Source organism: Spermophilus citellus (assembly GCF_964194105.1).
Source record: "Spermophilus citellus genome assembly, chromosome: 2".
Classification (NCBI taxonomy): domain Eukaryota; kingdom Metazoa; phylum Chordata; class Mammalia; order Rodentia; family Sciuridae; genus Spermophilus; species Spermophilus citellus.
In genome coordinates, this window is record NC_138183.1 from 124,389,147 (window position 1) to 124,406,882 (window position 17,736).

General features: G+C 37.3%; 1 protein-coding gene across 1 annotated transcript in view; it reads left to right on the forward strand.

Moving 5' to 3' along the window:
- NCAPD3 (non-SMC condensin II complex subunit D3) overlaps positions 1–17,736 on the forward strand; it is a 75,322-nt gene that overhangs the window by 50,799 nt on the left and 6,787 nt on the right. The window contains exons 22-32 of the mRNA XM_081274257.1: positions 1,435–1,549; positions 1,644–1,739; positions 3,309–3,547; positions 4,920–4,999; positions 10,836–10,973; positions 11,286–11,419; positions 11,809–12,008; positions 14,077–14,187; positions 16,111–16,293; positions 16,953–17,119; positions 17,385–17,524. Coding sequence (XP_081130383.1) covers positions 1,435–1,549; positions 1,644–1,739; positions 3,309–3,547; positions 4,920–4,999; positions 10,836–10,973; positions 11,286–11,419; positions 11,809–12,008; positions 14,077–14,187; positions 16,111–16,293; positions 16,953–17,119; positions 17,385–17,524 — 1,603 coding nt within the window. The remainder of the gene's footprint in view (positions 1–1,434; positions 1,550–1,643; positions 1,740–3,308; positions 3,548–4,919; positions 5,000–10,835; positions 10,974–11,285; positions 11,420–11,808; positions 12,009–14,076; positions 14,188–16,110; positions 16,294–16,952; positions 17,120–17,384; positions 17,525–17,736) is intronic.

Sequence of the window (17,736 nt, forward strand, 5' to 3'; positions counted from 1 at the left end):
CTCAATTGTTTGAGCAGAGCCATTGCCCACAAGAAGAAAAATGCTTTTTTATCAGTGAGTTAATCCCCTAAGATTTTTTCAACTATTAAATATATCACTAAAATCTATCCATTAGTCAAAACATAGAGTGAAGTTTTGTCCTATATACATTGTTTAATTCATACTTCTTTAAATGGAGCTTAATTATTTTTTAATCCACTAAGTTTAAGATAACTGTGTATTCGATATTCTCTAAAACCAACTACGTTTACTATTGGTTTTCCTACCCTAGAATAAGCATTTTGAGGTTTTTTGTTTGTTTTGCTTTGCTTTGCTTTGGTTCTTTGTTGTTGTTGTTCTAAGATGAGATCTTGCTATGTTGCCCAGACCAGTATCAACTCCTAGGCTCAAGTGATCCTCTAACCTCACCCAACCAAGTATCTAGGACTGTAGGTGTATGTGCCCCCACACTTATCTCTAGCATAAGCTTATATGTATTGTTTGTTTTTTCAGTGCTAGGAATGAAATCCAGGGCCTCATACATGGCTAGGCTAATGCTCTATCATTGAGCTACATCCCTAGCCCCTAGAATAAGCTTTTACTTTTATTTGCCATTTACTGTTTAGTGTTATTCTTCTATCTTTGGGGTAAAGGAAGAAAAGTGTTAATTTGACCTCTAAGATAAATGCCATTAGTAAACATAGGGTAGCAAGGGCTGAGGAAACAGGTCCCTGTGTTTTGGGGAGGAGTCTAAGCAGTAAACTTAGAGAACAATTTGGATATATATTTTAAAATGTAAAGTGGGTTTACATGCTGTTTCAGCCTGGATTCACACCTAAAGAAATACAGTACTACTGTATTTACAAGAGTACTTACAAGAGTATAGAAGGGATTCATCATAACTCAAGTAAATAATAGTAAAGGGTTAGAAATAACATAAATTTTTACTAAATGTGGAAGAGTGAGAAAAATTATAACATTGATAATTTTTAAATGGCCTACTTGTATAGACATTAAGCATATTTTTGTATGTATTTACATTAAAGTATAGCTCATATTCAAAGTTATAATTACAAACTCCAAGTAGCATGATTGGTAAGTATATTAGAAAAGCAAACATAAAGCCATGTGATTTTGAAAAGAACAAAAACAATGATAATCTTTAGTGGGATTATAAATAGATGAGTGTTATACCTGTTATTGCAACATAATTATTAATAGTATCCCTGTTTACTCACAAAGTATCATTTTACATGATAAAATTATATGGTCACTCTAATTTTTGTTTCATTAAATATGACTAAATTTTTATAATGGTCCTGTGTTTTTCTGAAACAAAAAATAGTAAAGTTTGTGTAGTTGGGGAAAAAAAAGAATCCCACTGACATATTGTTACTCTAACTAGTAAATTTTCTTTTTGCCTTATTTTTACTGCAAAACCAATTCTCTTTGTAGGTGAAGTACATTTTTACCTTGGGAGATATAGCCCAGCTATGTCCAGCCAGAGTGGAGAAACGAGTGTTCCTTCTGATTCAGTCCATTCTGGCTTCTTCTGCTGATGCGGATCACTGTAAGGCACTGAAATCATACTCTGTTTCATACTTTCTTAAGCCTGAGTAAACTGCTGAGGAACTGTCAATAAATGCTTTTAAACTTTCCTATAGTACCATCATCTCAAGGTACCAGTGATGCCTCAGCCATTCAGCCCCCCTCTCAGGTCATGCCTTCTGTGATTAGAGCACATGCCATCATCACTTTAGGTAAGAACAACATGTGGGGAAATGTAGCTTGTGTAGTCTGCTTATGTGTATAAAAAAGTGCTCACAGTGAGAGAGCCCTTGAGTTGGTGGTAATTATCCAAGACTATAAGATTCAAAATACTCACTCTACTACCTTTCCTTATTTTTTTTCCCATTCCCCTCACAACCTCTTATAAGTAATTTTGTTACTATTATGGCATTATGTAAAAATGTGGATGTGTAACTGATGTGATTCTGCAATCTTTGTAATGTTTTGAATAACCAATAAAAAAAATAAAAAAGAAAAAAATAAAAGAAAAAAAATCAAATGCCCATTCCAGCATTCCAAATGCCAGTGAAAAGAAAATTTACCAAATATCTGTGGGCTACTAAGTCATATCTCAACTTGGTGCTCTTCTTCAAATACTACCTTTTAGTTGGTATTGAAATGCAGTACCAAATGCGCTAATAAACCTCCAATATTCACTGGTCAAAATAAATAAATAAATAAAAGTGAAGGTTAGCTGACTCTGGTATCAAATTTAAAAAAAAAAAAAATTCTCCTTGGAGTTGATAGATTTTGGTTGAATTAGTACCTCTTTTCTGTCCCAAAGTCAGAATGAAGAGATTCTTTGAGTATTGTTGCGCATTTTTATCTTAAATGTCATGTATGTCTCTTTAAATATCAATTTAATCTCTTTAAATACCAAAAAAAAAAAAAAAAACCAAAATACTCACTCTAGTAGACTTATGTTTTTCAGTGGAATTATGTGAATTTATTACAATTATTTAAACTCCTAATGTAGCACCATTAAATCTGCTTATCAAGAACTGCATTTAGTAAACTGCATTCTGGGAATAGAAAGATTAATTTGAAGTTCAGTTTATAAAAGGAGATGGTTTGTTTAATACTTTCCAAAACTGGCAGATGAACTATATGTATATTTTTCCATCAACTCCAATTGTTTATCTTGAAAACAGTTCTGTGCTATAATTTGATTTTTTTTTCCTGTAGTATAATTGTATATCTTACGGTAGATATAAGATATTTGTTTTTTGTGGTATTGGTTATTGTTAAAGTCTAAGAATTGTTAATAAGAGCAGAACATTCCCTAGGCCACAAAACAAACAAAACTCAGCAACCTTCCTGTAATTATGAAGAAGGAATATGAGTTGACATTTTTTTCCTACTTACCTAGTTCACATTTCAAACTCATTAAGAGGTAAAATAAATCATCTGTAAGATTTTACCCATCATTATCCAGGTGAGAAGATAACTACAAAATTCAAATGTTGACTTTATTAACGTAAAGAAACATTCCTTATCATGTACCTCATGAAACCCCTGTTGGAGCTTATTTTTCCTTAAAGTACTTTAAACTTTGTAATATTTGGGATGGATTTGTCTGGCTCTTGCTTTTGTTTTTTGTAATTGTGAGCATAATGTTTTAACTTTGATGAAATAAAAACTATAGAAAATGGCTGGGAGTGTAGATTAGTGGTAGAGTGAGGCCAGGCCCTGGGTTCATTCCCTAGTATTAGGGAGTGGAAATCATAGAATATAGTCAAGACATATTTCTTCTGTGGCAGGTAAGCTGTGTTTACAGCATGAAGACCTTGCAAAGAAGAGTATCCCAGCCCTTGTGCGAGAACTAGAGTTGTCTGAAGATGTGGCTGTTCGAAACAATGTCATCATTGTGATGTGTGATCTTTGTATCCGGTACACTGTCATGGTAGACAAGTATATTCCTAATATCTCCATCTGCCTGAAGGATTCAGATCCATTTATCCGAAAGCAGACACTCATATTACTTACCAACCTTTTGCAGGTATGTATGAGAGTTATTAAACTGTCTTTTTTTCTCTCTAGTACTGTTCTGGCTTAAAGGAATATTAAATTACATAGGAAATATGATAGCTTTGTAGTACAATTCAAAAATAATTAACCTCTAGCAGAATACAACAATTACTAATAGGGCATTATGTAAAATTGTGGATGTGTAACCGACGTGATTCTGCAATTTGCATTTGGGGTAAAATTGGGGGTTCATAACCCACTTCAATCTAATGTATGAAATATGATATGTCAAGAGCTTTGTAATGTTGTGAACAACCAATAAAAAAAAAGAAAAGAAATTCAGGTACATAAGAGTGTTTAAACATTCAAGTGTTTGTATATAAGATGGGAGAAATGTTTATGTCCATATTTATGAATATTTATGACAGTGACTACTTGAAAAAAGGAGGCTGAGGCAGCAGGAAATATAAGGGAAAACCAAAAGTAGAAAGGAAAATTTTCATCATATGTCTTTTTAAAACTTTGAATTTTTTAACAATGTTAATACATTATCTACTGAAAATTTTTAAATAAAATCTTAATTAGAAAAAAAAATAATAATTAACCTCATCTCAGGTTTAGAATGTCACTTTTCTAATGTACAGTGCAGCCTTTTAAATACATTGTTCGTTACTTGCAAATATTCGTTTGGGGTGTTCTTTTAGACACCCTGTCAAGCAGTGTAAAATTCCACTTTTGCAAATAAACAGCAGGTAGAGAAAAGCATATTTGTTAGAAAAATAGTTCCAGTTCTGTTATTCTTCTCAACTTTAAACAAGTCCATGTTTCTCATACTTATTGTTTGGTAAAACAAGGATGATAATATTTGTGCTGGCTATCACATAGTGTTGCTTAGAGTCCAATGTGATATTTCAGCATGTAAAAGAATTTAATGAATTACAAACCTCTAAAGAGTATTTGATTTTCTTGTATACATGTGTTTGACCTTTGACAAGGAAAAAGTGATATTTGATTTTGAAAAAGAAGGCATTTCACTAAGTTGTGTGTAGTTTGGTATACTTAACATGCTCATTTTTTTCATGCATTCTGTACCTCACAGAGGCAATAGTGTCTACACCCCATTAAAACCATGTACTTTGAGTCATTTTCCTAAAATAGTAGAAAGTTTGATGCTGCTCTATCCACATATTCCTCCACATTTCTTTGAATTAACAAATGTTGTATAATTTCAAGATGGTTGTGAAGTGAATACTCTGAATGCCCCTATGTCCTAGACAGACCAATAATAGCTGGCAGATGTGATGTTATACAAAGGAAAGTCAACAGGTGGCTATGTGACTGGATGCATTTAAGGTTTACATGTTAAAATTTATCCTGAAATATGCCGGTTTCTCTTTGTACAGGAAGAATTTGTGAAATGGAAGGGCTCTCTGTTCTTTCGATTTGTCAGCACTCTGATAGATTCTCACCCAGATATTGCCAGGTAAATCTTTCCTTCGCATGTCAGACAGTTGAACAGTTTACCTAATTTCTGGTATGCCTTAGATTTCTTTTCTTCCAAACTGGCTTAGAGTTGAGTTATTTAGGATTTAGTGAGCTCTTGGTAGTTATCAGAAAAAAAAATGGTAGATTTTTAAAATACTGAACTATATAACAGATCTTTGTTAAAACAAAAATAAAACAAACTAAATGTGTTCAGATTCACCACTAAATAATTTCAGCATTGACTTCCTTTTCTAACATCATTTGCTCTCCTTGAATACTAAAGAACATTACATGCCTTTGTCACATTAAAATAGGATAGAAGCCATCAACTTTTGACGTAACTGTTGATTCTAAGCCCCTCCCCCCAAAAAAAATGTTAGTCTTAATAAAGAATTTGGACTTTGTTTTCAGTGCAGAAACTGTAAGAATTCTAGGAATTAAGACAATTTCACAATGTAAAATAGAGTGTACAAATTACAAGATTCCTTAGAAATGGTTAAGTTGTTAAAATGAAGATAATTTTATTAATGTAAAGAAACATGCCATAGCATGTACCTCATGAAACCCCTGTTGGAGTTTAATTAAAGATTCCTTAGTTTATTTAAAATTTATTTAAAGATTCCTTAGAAATGGATGCTTCTTGAGAATTGGAAAGGAGTGGGGAGTTAACTTTGCCAATTGTTAATTCTTATACTTGAATCATTTTAAAAATTTATTTTCAAGGGGTCGAGAAGTGATCTTGATAGAATTTGCTACCCTAGCTTGTTGTATGAATAATTCTTTTTAAAGCTAGTCTATAATTGAAAAGTAGGGTGTTGAATGCCATGGCAAAAGCCACCACATTGGGGAAAAGATCTTTGTAGAATTCATTAACTAAAAATAGCTTAAAATAATGGGTTCCTCTGTTCTAAATATAGCCACCAATAATTTAGTCTGAGTTCCACAGAAGAATTTCTGCTCCCTTTTAAAGCTTTGGGTGTAATTTTTCAAAGGGGGAACATTTAACATAACAAAGTAGCAGAAGGTTAACGGTCTAATTAATACTGTCTAGAGCCAGAAGCAAAAAACTAGGGCTATCGTTTTTTTTTTTTTTTTTTTTTTTCTTTTTTTCTTTTTCATTGTTATTATAATTAAGAAAGGAATGAAATAGCTATGCCACTCCTTCCCACCTTTTTAATGCTTCCCAACACTGATTTGAGTGGCTGTCTTTGTACAGTGCAGTTCACAGGCATAATTAGAAGTGTTGTAATGCTCTTAGATGATGAGTCTGGGAGGTAAGACTGATTGATTAACTTGTATTTCCTTGTTTTCCCCCATTTTTGCCAGTTTCTATATGTGCATGTAAAAAAAAAAAAAGGTGATACATACGTTTTACCTGATTTAAACATTATATAATATATACATGCATTGCAACATTACATGGTACCCAGTAAATAGATACAATTTTTATGTTTTTAGGTAATGGTTAAAAATAAATGTGTATTAAAAGTTTTTAAGCTTACTTTCCAAGAGAACATTGATCAGTGCATAAAATATATGCACAACCAATGAATACAGGTACTGAGCATCAATCAGAAAGAAAACCAGATAAGAATACCTTGTACTATGGTAAGATTATCAGCTCCTTTTTAAGAATTTAATACTGCCCTCTTAAATCTTTCCATTTTATTTCTGCATTCTGGGTTTGTTTAAATAATGGTTCAAATGTGGACCAGAATTTTCAGCTTCTAAAAGTTGATGCCTTACTTGCTAACGGTTATTTAAGTTACTAGTCTTTGTTATAGCTTTACTTATGAGGTGCCTTCCAAAAGCTCATGTATGAAACAATATTGGAACATTTAGAAGTGAAATGTTTGGGTTATGACGCCTTAACCTAAATAGTGTGTGTTAGACCAGGACGCAAGAAAAGACCACTGACTCCAATTAAAATCAAATTAAAGCAAGCTTGTGATTTCGACCAGCCGGGCTGCCTCTCCCTCCCAAAACGGCGGGAACAAGACAGCACCCCAGTTTTCCTGCAGCCCAGCTTTATAGCCCAGAAAGTTACACAAAGGGGGGTTACAGATAACAGAACTCTGACAAGCATCACACTAATGGTAGTTTACATTTTTTTTGCTGGCCCCAACATCAGAATTTATGAGGACCATTAGAGCCTCAGAGAGGGTCGTTGTCTGGCCAGGGAAGGCCAATATTTATGAGGTGTCACTAAAGTTTCAGAGAGGGCTGCTATCTGGTCAGAGAGCCAGGCATGGGTGAGTTCAAGGCACGGGCAGGCATTCCAAGCAGATTCAGAATTTGCAGTAATTTATAGTAAAGCCAAAATTATCTTTTCATGGCTTTGTGGCGAGATGGCTCCCAATTTTAAGAAAAGATCAGGTTGGGTCTATCATGTGTTAATCTACTAATAAGGATTAACTAGGTGGTAACTACAGGCAGGTAAAGTATGGCTGGAGGATGTGGGTCACTGGAGGCATGCCTTTGGAGTATATATTTTGTCTCTTGTGAAAAATGCTCTCTCTGCTTCCTGATTGTCAAGTTCTGAGCTGCTTTCCTCTACCACACACTTCTCTCGGATGTTCTGCTTTACATCAGGCCACTAGGAATGGAGTTGACCATCTGTGTACTGAGACCTCTGCAACCTTGATTGCCAAATAACAGTTCTGAAATTGTTCTTATTAAGTCTTTTGGTTACACCAGCAAAAATGCTGACTAAAACAGTCTCATTCCTGATTTTTAGGTTAAAGTCAGACTTTTCTACTTACATTAACTGTATTAATTTTTCAATATGGATATACCAGTGCAAACCTTATTTATTTATCTGATCCAGCTGATTTCATAAAGGTTCTGGTGTGAGCAAATTAATATGACATTTTTAATTGGTCTTATAAACCCAAATTTCAAAGCTGCAGAATCATGTGATACATTTTCTCCTCTGCCCAATGGATGTTGGCCTTGTGGCTCAGTAACCATTGGGTAATAGCCATTTAGCAAATAGAATGTTTATTGGGCCAATTGAAACAGAAGTGCAGAAAGGCAGGGGGCAAAGAGTTCAAGGCTACATAAATAAATTATCTAATGTATTGTGCCATTGAAAAAGAAAAGAGAGAAAAGATAGCAGCTTAGTTTGGAAGAAAAATGAAGTACTTGACTTTCTAGAGGATTTAGTGAAGTTGCACAGTAAGTCAAAAGAGGTAAGGAAATCACACAGCTAGAAAGGCAAGGTAGCATGGAGTGACACAGTCCAGGATGTGGCAGCATAATGGCGATGTGGAGTAAGATGTGGGGTCATTGAAAACAGTGAAGTCAGGAAAGTGAAAAGTTAGAATGTCCCATGAACTTCTTTATATGAGCATTGTAGACATTCTGAGTCTCATTTTGGGGTTTGGAATGGAAAAGGAAACTAGGAACAACATACCAGGAAGTAGAGAGCAGAGTAGGCAGATATAGGAGCTGTAACCAGGGAGGCTGCATGTTATCAGCTGGATCAGGTAGAACAGTGTGTTCATTTGTTTTAACCAATAGCCAGTCCTCACTCCCCTCCCTTTCCTGCACCCACTTCCAGCTTTCTTTTTCTTGAGAGTACTTTTGCCAACTTACTTTGTACTGATTGCATGTATAACATCTGTTTACCCACTATGGTACAGGCTTCCTGAGGAACAGAGGACTTACCCTGAAAGGGAGCTTAAAACTTAAGTGAACATGTATTAAATGAATGAATGAAAATACTAGGAGGCTGGGAAATGTGGGCCTCACCTTGGAAAAAGAAATCATTATCCTCTTACTAAGAATTGAAACCTAGATCAAAGAGCCCAAGAAGGCTAAAGGGGAAATATAGTCCATTCACTTCCATTGTCAGCTTGTAGAAAACATAAAATCGGCCTTCTTTCTCATTTCTTCCCAAATCACATGCCCTTCTGAAGCTCAACAAAGGCTACTGTTATTGAACTCCTGTTCCTGATCTGGTCTGCATGTGCCTACTCAGGGTGGAACCTGGGGCTCCCACCCATTTCTACCAGAATTCTACTGGAAACTGGAGGCAAGTTCTTTCCTCCATCCTTGTTCTTCCTGGCTCTCAACCCAGAACCAAGCTCCTCTTGCTAGTAGGTCCTTCACATCTCTGGCCCAGCCTTAAATTGCTGTTTCTTTTCCTCCTGGTGTCTTCATAATATCTGATATTCTCTCCTTTGTTTTGCTCTTGCTTCCACATGAGAGAAAAAATCCGGCCCTTGATTTTCTGAGTCTGCCTTATTTTACTTAGCATGATTTTCTCCATTTCTATCCATCATAGCAAATGCCATTGTTTCATTCTTCATTACTGAGTAAATCTCCATTGTGTGTGTGTGTGGGGGGGCTAGCCTTGTAAAAGGAAATCATTATTACACACATACAAACACACCACATTTTCTTCATCTATTCATCTATTGGCAGATATCTGGGTTGATTCTATAATTTGGCTATTGTGAATTGTGCTGATATGAAACTTGTCCTTTGAGAAAGATTACCTTTACCTTTCAAATCTGGGTTCCTAAACAACATAGTTTGTATAGAATATTCTGACTGCCTAGATCAAACTGGTGCTTCTAGCTGGACTTAAGTGAATTCTCTTTAGAGAATTACTTTTATTAAATACAGTCGCTTCTTTAGTTGTTTTGTTTTTATATATTTATGTCTTGTATACTAGGTGAATAGTTAAAGTGTGATTATCTGCAGCAGAATTTTTAGTCAGGTTTACTTTCATCATAATTTCTAAACCACCTTCTCTGACTTGTTAATGTATGTGTTGTGTATACAGACTGATTTAAACCTTCACCTTCTCTGACTTGTTAATGTGTGTGTTGAACCTTAGCTCAAGGAACACCACTGGGGGAAGGTAAATCGCCTGCAAAGTTCTAATGCTTTGCAAGGTCAGGCTCAAGCTGTCTGGATCGTTCTTGTTTGCTCCTTTCCAGTGGAGAGCTAAGGAGTGCTCCTGTGTAGCATTTGAGCTCTGGAATGAAATTAAAACACTGTCTCAGCAGTAAATAAACCACAGAAAGCCCTACGTAGTCTCTGGTTGGCCCGTAAGAATACCCAAAGCTTTGTCATTCTTTCACCTACCATTATAGCAAGACAGAAATGGTCAGGTGGCTTTTAGGTGAACAGTTAGGGTTTTTGGAAATTACATTTGGCTTTGGAAACCATCAGAATTTTGCCTTTCATTTTGCTGCAGTCCCAGTGGCATCTCTCAGATATGAAGCATTTTACATGAATATTGGAAGCCTCTGCCAGATTTGTAAGCATGGGTGAAAGGAGAGTGCCCAGAGCTTGTGGTTATCCCAGATCTCAGTAAGAGTCAGGTTTTGTGGGAATAGTTACCCTGCTGACCCAATTTATGACACTTTTGTTGTTAACTAGAAGAGTTATAAACTCACTTTTTTGGGGGGTCATTATTGTGAACAATAAACTTGAAATTGGGAACTGAAGGGCAGGTATTTATTTTCAGGTGACCATTGTCACTGCAGTAGCCTTGAGGACCATTGGCCTCTGCTTGAAGAAACAGTTTTGGGTTAGTTGTTTTTCCTTGTTCAAAATATAGGTGGAAAGTAATGCCTTGTTAGAATTTTGAAAGAAACTTGATAGAGAAAGTCTTTATACTGATCTTGGATTCAAAAGAGAGCATTCAGAAGAGACAGACAAAACAAGAAATTTCTTCCTTACTTTTGATCTGATGAAGCTATTTATTGGATGGATTTGAAATTAACATTCTTCTGTTTTGATGAGTTCTTAGTATAGTTATAGAAGCTGTCTACAAATAATAAATGGGTTTCCTTCATTTGTCTTTTCCTTCTTTGCAGATTTGGAGAGTTTTGCCTGGCTCACCTGTTACTGAAGAGGAACCCTGTCATGTTCTTTCAGCACTTCATTGAGTGTATTTTTCACTTCAACAACTATGAGAAGCACGAGAAGTATAACAAATTCCCTCAGTCAGAGAGGTCAGTGAAGCAGCCTAGATGCTCTCCTTGTCTCAGTAAGAATTGGGTGAGGCTCAGGAGATGTTTGGCGGTTTTGAATGCAAGTTTGGACCAGGTAGTAATCTGGTCATATATTTTGACATCACTTTCCTTGGCAGGATGACATAAGAAAATTCAGTTGTAAGAACAGAGTCCAAAGGGGATGTCTGTGAAGACATTCTCATTACTGTCCTGGAGCCTTTGGTACGCAGCTTGTAGGATGCTATAAAAATGCTGTCTTATATCCTTGTTTCCCACACTTTTATGCCCTAACATTGTGCTGTTCTGCCACAGAGAGAAGCGGCTGTTTTCACTGAAAGGAAAGACAAACAAGGAGAGGCGAATGAAAATCTACAAATTTCTTCTAGAGCACTTCACAGATGAGCAGCGATTCAACATCACTTCTAAAATCTGCCTTAGTATTTTGGGTAGGCCTGGTGTTTGGGGGGTAAAATGTATGCTTAAAAAATGAAATACTGAGCCTGGTATGGTGGTGCATGCCTGTAATCCCAGCAACTCGGGAGTCTGAGGCAGGAGGATTTCAAGTTCAGTGTTAGCCTCAGTAACTTAGTGAAGTCTTAAGCAATTTAGTAAGACCCGGTCTCAAAAGGAAAAAAAAAGAAAAAGAAGAAATGCTGTGTTGAAAATGAAATAGCAGTCCTGTGGCAAGTGGGCCAGTACTGTAGGAAGATTCATCTTTTTGTTCACACTCCCTATCAGCTGTACTCCATGCAGACCTCCCTCACAGCCCCAGATAACCCCCAGTTCTGTAAATTAATATGTTTCTCAGAAGCTGGTTTCTTGCGCTCTTTCTTAGCATGCTTCGCAGATGGCATCCTGCCCCTGGACATGGAAGCCAGTGAGTTACTCTCAGATACGTTTGAGGTCCTCAGCTCAAAGGAGATCAAGCTTTTAGCAATGAGAGCTAAACCAGATAAGGATCTCCTTATGGAAGAAGATGACATGGCCTTGGCAAACGTAGTCATGCAGGAAGCCCAGAAAAAGCTCATCTCCCAGGTGTGTGTGCACTTCTTCCTTCAGCAGACCTGCTCACACCTCTGGGCTTCCCCAATGATCTTGGTGGTGTTCTACTGGGGCCCTGCTCTCATTCTTACCAGAGGCTTTAACTCTTGCCCAGGTGATGATGATCTTTCATCAGGTTTCTAGCTCCAGTTTCTCTTGTGAGCCTGAGTTCAATTTCTCTCACCTATCTGGTTGTACCACAGGTGTCTCAAACTTATTCTGTCAAAACCAATTAGTCATTTCTTTTTCCTGATATTAGCCTCTTCCTTCTCCCAGTCTGTTGTAGAGAAGGGAACCATTGTCTATGAAATTATCCAAAGGGGAACTTGATGCTACAGCAGAATGCAGAGCAGGAGTCTGGAATGCCTGGCATGTGCTTGTTTGACCAGGGTGAAATTTGACTGACTTTGGGAAAGAGCTGAGTTTCCATAGCCCTTACCAGACCCTGAGTTCTTATGCCTATCTTGGATGGCCAATTTGTATTTCCCACCTGACTCCTAAAGGCTGTTGACCCTAAAGGAATAGACTTTTATCACCTCTTACTTGCTGAGAGATCCTATTGGCTTAATCTTACAAATCTATCTCTTTTGCATTTCCCCTGGTTCTGACTTTTTTTTTTTTTTTAATACTGTGCCAAATCCAGTAGTTTTCTTAGCACAAAGGCTGTCTCTGGTTTCTGTCTGTCACAAGCTAAGCCCAACGTTGCTGCCAGAGCAGATTTTCTTTCAGTATAAATGTGATAATTTTATTCTCCTGCTTCAAATAACCTAGAGCCAGATAGACTGAATTGTGGCAGGAAACTTTTGGGGGAATGGATCGTGAGTAAATTGTAGTATTGGATCGTGAGTAAATTGTAGTATTGGTTGCTCAGTATATACTTCACCCAAAGCTCATGGAACTATTCTCTAAAAATAGGTAAATTTATTTTATAAACATTACATCTCACTAATGGCATCTTTAAAAACTACATTGATAGCTTCCTATTATCTTTGGAATAAAAAAAAAAAAAAACCCTGATTCTCCTTTAAGACTACAAAACTCTTAGTATGCCTGTCCCTGTCCTAACCGTTTCCTCCCTTATTGCCTCTGATCATTCCAATCCTCAGATATGAGATGTACTGTACGCCTGCTATGTGCCTTTGACACTGGTTCTTCCGTCTGCAGCACCCAATCCACTCCACTCTCCCACCCACTTCTCATTCCCACACATCCTAAGTGTCATCTCTTAAAGAAGCCTCCAGTATACATTCCTGATTACCCCCCTTCCCTCCTAGGCATCCTTCTCCATACATGAGTTTCTTAACACTGTGCACTTGGCACCTTGTACCATTTATCACAACATACACACACACACTGGTCTAGAAACAACCTGAGGGCAGGATTTTTGGACTTCATTTCTCTATCCTCAGAAGTTAGCTTTGTATCTGGGACATAAAATATGCTTGATGATACTCTAGGTCACATTGAAGACTATTGCTAAACTTATAATCTTATTGGATTCATTTTTATTATTAAATTGTTCATATTTATACCTATTTCCCTCCTATTTTAGGGACTTTGATAAGACTTTTTTTTTAATTGAGTATTTGCAAGCAAGAAATGTATACTAATGATTTTATGTGAAAACAAAAAGTATTTTTCAGGTTTAGAAGGGTAAATATTACATATGTGGACTACTGTAATGAATACTTTTAATTCTAAGATTTATTGCAAAATATTTGATGCACTAATCAAGTATTACATAAGTACCTAGCACTTGTTAAAATGTTTGTCAAGTTATACAACATATTTCTTACTTTTTTTTTCCACTTAGGAAATATGAGTAGTTTTTATCCACCTCTCCTACTTTACAAACCTCCTGAGTATTTAGGGGTAATGTTTAAAAGAAGTCCAGAAAAAAAAAAAACTGTAGGTCCTATATATTCCCAGTATCATAATCAGAAGTCAAAAATAAACATTTAGTGTACTAGATTAAACATAATAAAAGAACTAGGTTAAGGAAAAGTTTTTATCTGACTTTCAGAAGTTTACACATTTAAAACATGTGTTTGTATTTCTGCAGGTTCAAAAGAGGAATTTCATAGAAAATATTATTCCGATTATCATCTCCCTGAAAACTCTGCTGGAGAAAAAAAAGATACCAGCTTTGCGAGAACTTATGAACTATCTCAGGGTAAATGAAGAACTTTAACTTTGTGGTTGTTTTCATCCCCTAACTCCAAGTTCTTTCCTTAATGTCTTCTGCCAGTGTAACTGTCTGCAGTAATACTAAGACAAAATGCTACATAAAGAAGCAACCTTATTTTGGTCTGTTTAGAAATTTGCCTGCCAGACCAGTGTCTGCTGTGGAGCAAATGGGGAATTTTGACCAAAGGCTCCACTAAAGTTGTTTCTTCCTTTTCTCATTCAGTCAAGTTTGTAAACAGCTGACTCACTGGGCTGAGCATATATATATCCCTGATGGGATTAGATTGCATTTCCAGGACTTTCTCTCCTGAGGTCAAGGACAGAATCATCATTTTAGTTCATCCTGATGAAGGATGATGTGAAAGTCAGTTATGGTATTCAATGTGGGGTATTCGCCATTCACACTGCTGCAGACAAATGTGACCAGGAAATCACTGCCATGTGGCAGCATGCACTTAGATGGGTAGGGGGCACCATTTGAGATGGACACCATTCCTGGGCTGGAGTTGCTATAGGAGAAGATTGGATCTGAGAAAAGGCAGAATATGTTTACTTAACAGGGCAGGCTGGCCTAAATGAGGCCTCAGACCTTACTAACAAAATTGCTCAAAAATAAAAGCAGCAATTTTTCTTTTGATTTAGCAGAGTTATTCTGTTCACATCATGTATTTTTCTTCCTCAATTTTATTTCCTGCCAGGTGTACTGGTGCATGTCTGTTATCCCAGCAGCTCGGGAGGCTGAGGCAGGAGGATCACAAGTTCAAAGCCAGCCTCCACAAAAGCAAGGCGCTAAGCAACTCAGTGAGACCCTGTCTCTAAATAAAATACAAAATAGGGCTGGAGATGTGAATCAGTGGTTGAGTGCCTAATATGTTTTTTCCTAAAACTGAAAAGAATACAATGAAATTACATTGAGAGAGAATTTCCAATTATTTTTGTTTTATCCTATTTTAAACCTCACTGATGGGGTGGAGTGGAGTTGCAAAGGTACTTACATCCTAAATATAGTACTTAAACATTTAAGAAAATCATGTCATTCTCTTATTTCTGAGCACTTGCCAGAGGACACCTTGCAGGGTTGCTTTATCATTATCTGTGGAATCTCCTCATGGCAGCTGGAAAAGTTGATGGATATCTTTCTCTTTGTTAGGCTTTCCTCCTCGTTAGAGCTGCAGTGTATTTTTTTATTTCTCTAATAGTGCTAGGTGAAATAGTTTCTGTTAGCCAAGAGCCCTTGTTTCTAGCTGCCATCATTAAGACGCAAGAATGGTTTTACCCAGATGTGATAAAGGGTTTTCTGTAAAAAATCTTCAGAAAAAATGGGATTTGAACCTTAGTTGTAATCCCCTGTGTGGCAGTGGGGAAAGCTAATGTGGATGTATGAGCAGCTTATAGGCTGCACAGCCTCCTATATTCTACTGCAAGGGTCTCTGAGCCTTGGCCATGTCTTTCTCTGATCAGGAACCTGGTGTTCTCTGGTGGATAGACAGGAAGATTCCTAAGAGAGCAGAAGGACTAGTTAATATATTACTTCATGATCACCTGCTTGTGTGGTCAGTATAATTATAGTTAGTATTTTCTCAGAATATTCCATTATGTTAAGTAACTTGTTATTTACTATAATAGAAACAGTCTGCTGCCGTAATAGAAGTCTTACTGTCTCAATTATTATTAATTAAGTTGTGTCTGAGAGGTTATTTCTTTTTTAAAAAATATTTATTTATTTATTTTTTAGTTGTAATGTTGGACACAATACCTTTCTTTTACTTATTTCTTTATATGTGGTGCTGAGGATTGAATCCAGGACTCACACGTGGTAGGCGAGCGCTCTACTGCTGAGCCACCCCATCCCTGACAGGTTATTTTTTTATTCATGAAAACACTAAGGATGCTTCTGGGTTCATTTTAGGAGGTGATGCAAGATTATCGGGATGAAATCAAGGATTTCTTTGCAGTTGACAAGCAACTGGCATCAGAGCTTGAGTACGACATGAAGAAGTATAATGAACAGCTGGTCCAGGAGCAAAAACTGGTCAAAGAGGCCAGTGAGAACAGGATGACTGAAGATGGTGACGGGGCAGAAGCCATGCAGGTAGGTGGGAGGCCCACCTTAGGTAGACCAGCCATCCAGGCTGTTCTCTGTGAGGGTTTTCCAATATTCCCCAAAATCCAGAAGTCAGTCAGAGTTGAATCTTGCCACTGTGTTCCTTTGCTAAATGTGATGGATCTACCAGTGGCTTGAGGCCTCCCTTCCCACAGGCCTATCACAGGACCTTGCTGGGAAACCACAAGAATAGTTGGGAGAAATAGTTGTGTGAAAGCCCATAAGGCGAACTTGGGAAAGTTATTTGATCTTTGATTACAGTGACTACTGACTCCTAGACATCTGTGAATCTTAGTATGTTGCAATCTTTCTTGCAGCTCCCTCTTTTAAAAGCATATTGTCCCTGGGGGGGGGGGGGGGCACATCTGGGTTTAGCTGCTGCTCGAATTAGCAGCACAATATTCCCACTGCCTGAGGAATCTAGGCAGATATTGCATTAAAAAGTGATGAGGACAGAAAACTTACTTCTTTTTTTTTTTTTTTTTTTTTTCTTTTCTTTAATGTCACAGCATCTCTGTATGGCAGCTTGCTGATAGTTCTCTGTTTTGAAGAGAAACTTGTACTTGCCCACGTCTGGTATATTTTAAAATAGATTACATATGGACTTGTTCATAGCATATAAAGATTCCATTCATCTTCTCTAACAGGTTGCTCTGGAATTAGACACAATGCCAGTTCCTGGTGGCCAAGAAAATGCCACTGTATCCCCAGCCACAAGCAGGCCTACACCACCTGGGTCTAGCACTGGCCACACAATGACTTTGCCTCACACACCAGAAACCGGGCCTCTGAAGATGTTAATGCCCAAAGCCAGGTAGGGAGCCCACTGAGGCAGTGACAGGCTGAGTCTCATGATATTCTTAGAGGCGTCTCTTCTGTCCCTATCAGGCATCAGCTGTGGGAGTCTTGTCACTGTGTTTGTTCTGACACCTTACTCCACACCCCTCCCTTGGAGACTGGAAAGAGAGTGGATGAGTGATGCATTTGAAAGGATGTGGGCAGAGATTGCAGTGTTTCACTGCCACCTACACTGTGGTCTGCACCGAGAGTCAGCGTCTGTGGCATTTTGTCCTCCACAGGCCAATGTCCCTGAGTACCATTGCAATCCTGAATTCTGTAAAGAAAGCTGTGGAATCAAAGAATAGGCATCGCAGTCGGAGCCTAGGAGTGTTGCCTTTCACTTTAAATTCTGGAAGCCCAGAAAACCTGTGCAGCCGTGGTAAGCCTTAGGGTTGGTGCCAGACTTAGAGCATATGGCTTAAAAATAATCTACTTCTCATTCCTCTTTAAATTGTTTCTGTTTCCTTATTTTTAAAACAAATAACATTAAATGGGTACTTAGGATTATAGATAAGAAAACAAGCATATTTATGCTAAGAGGTTTGGGAAATAGAGTGAAATTTAAAACTCACCCACAGTAGAGAGGTATTT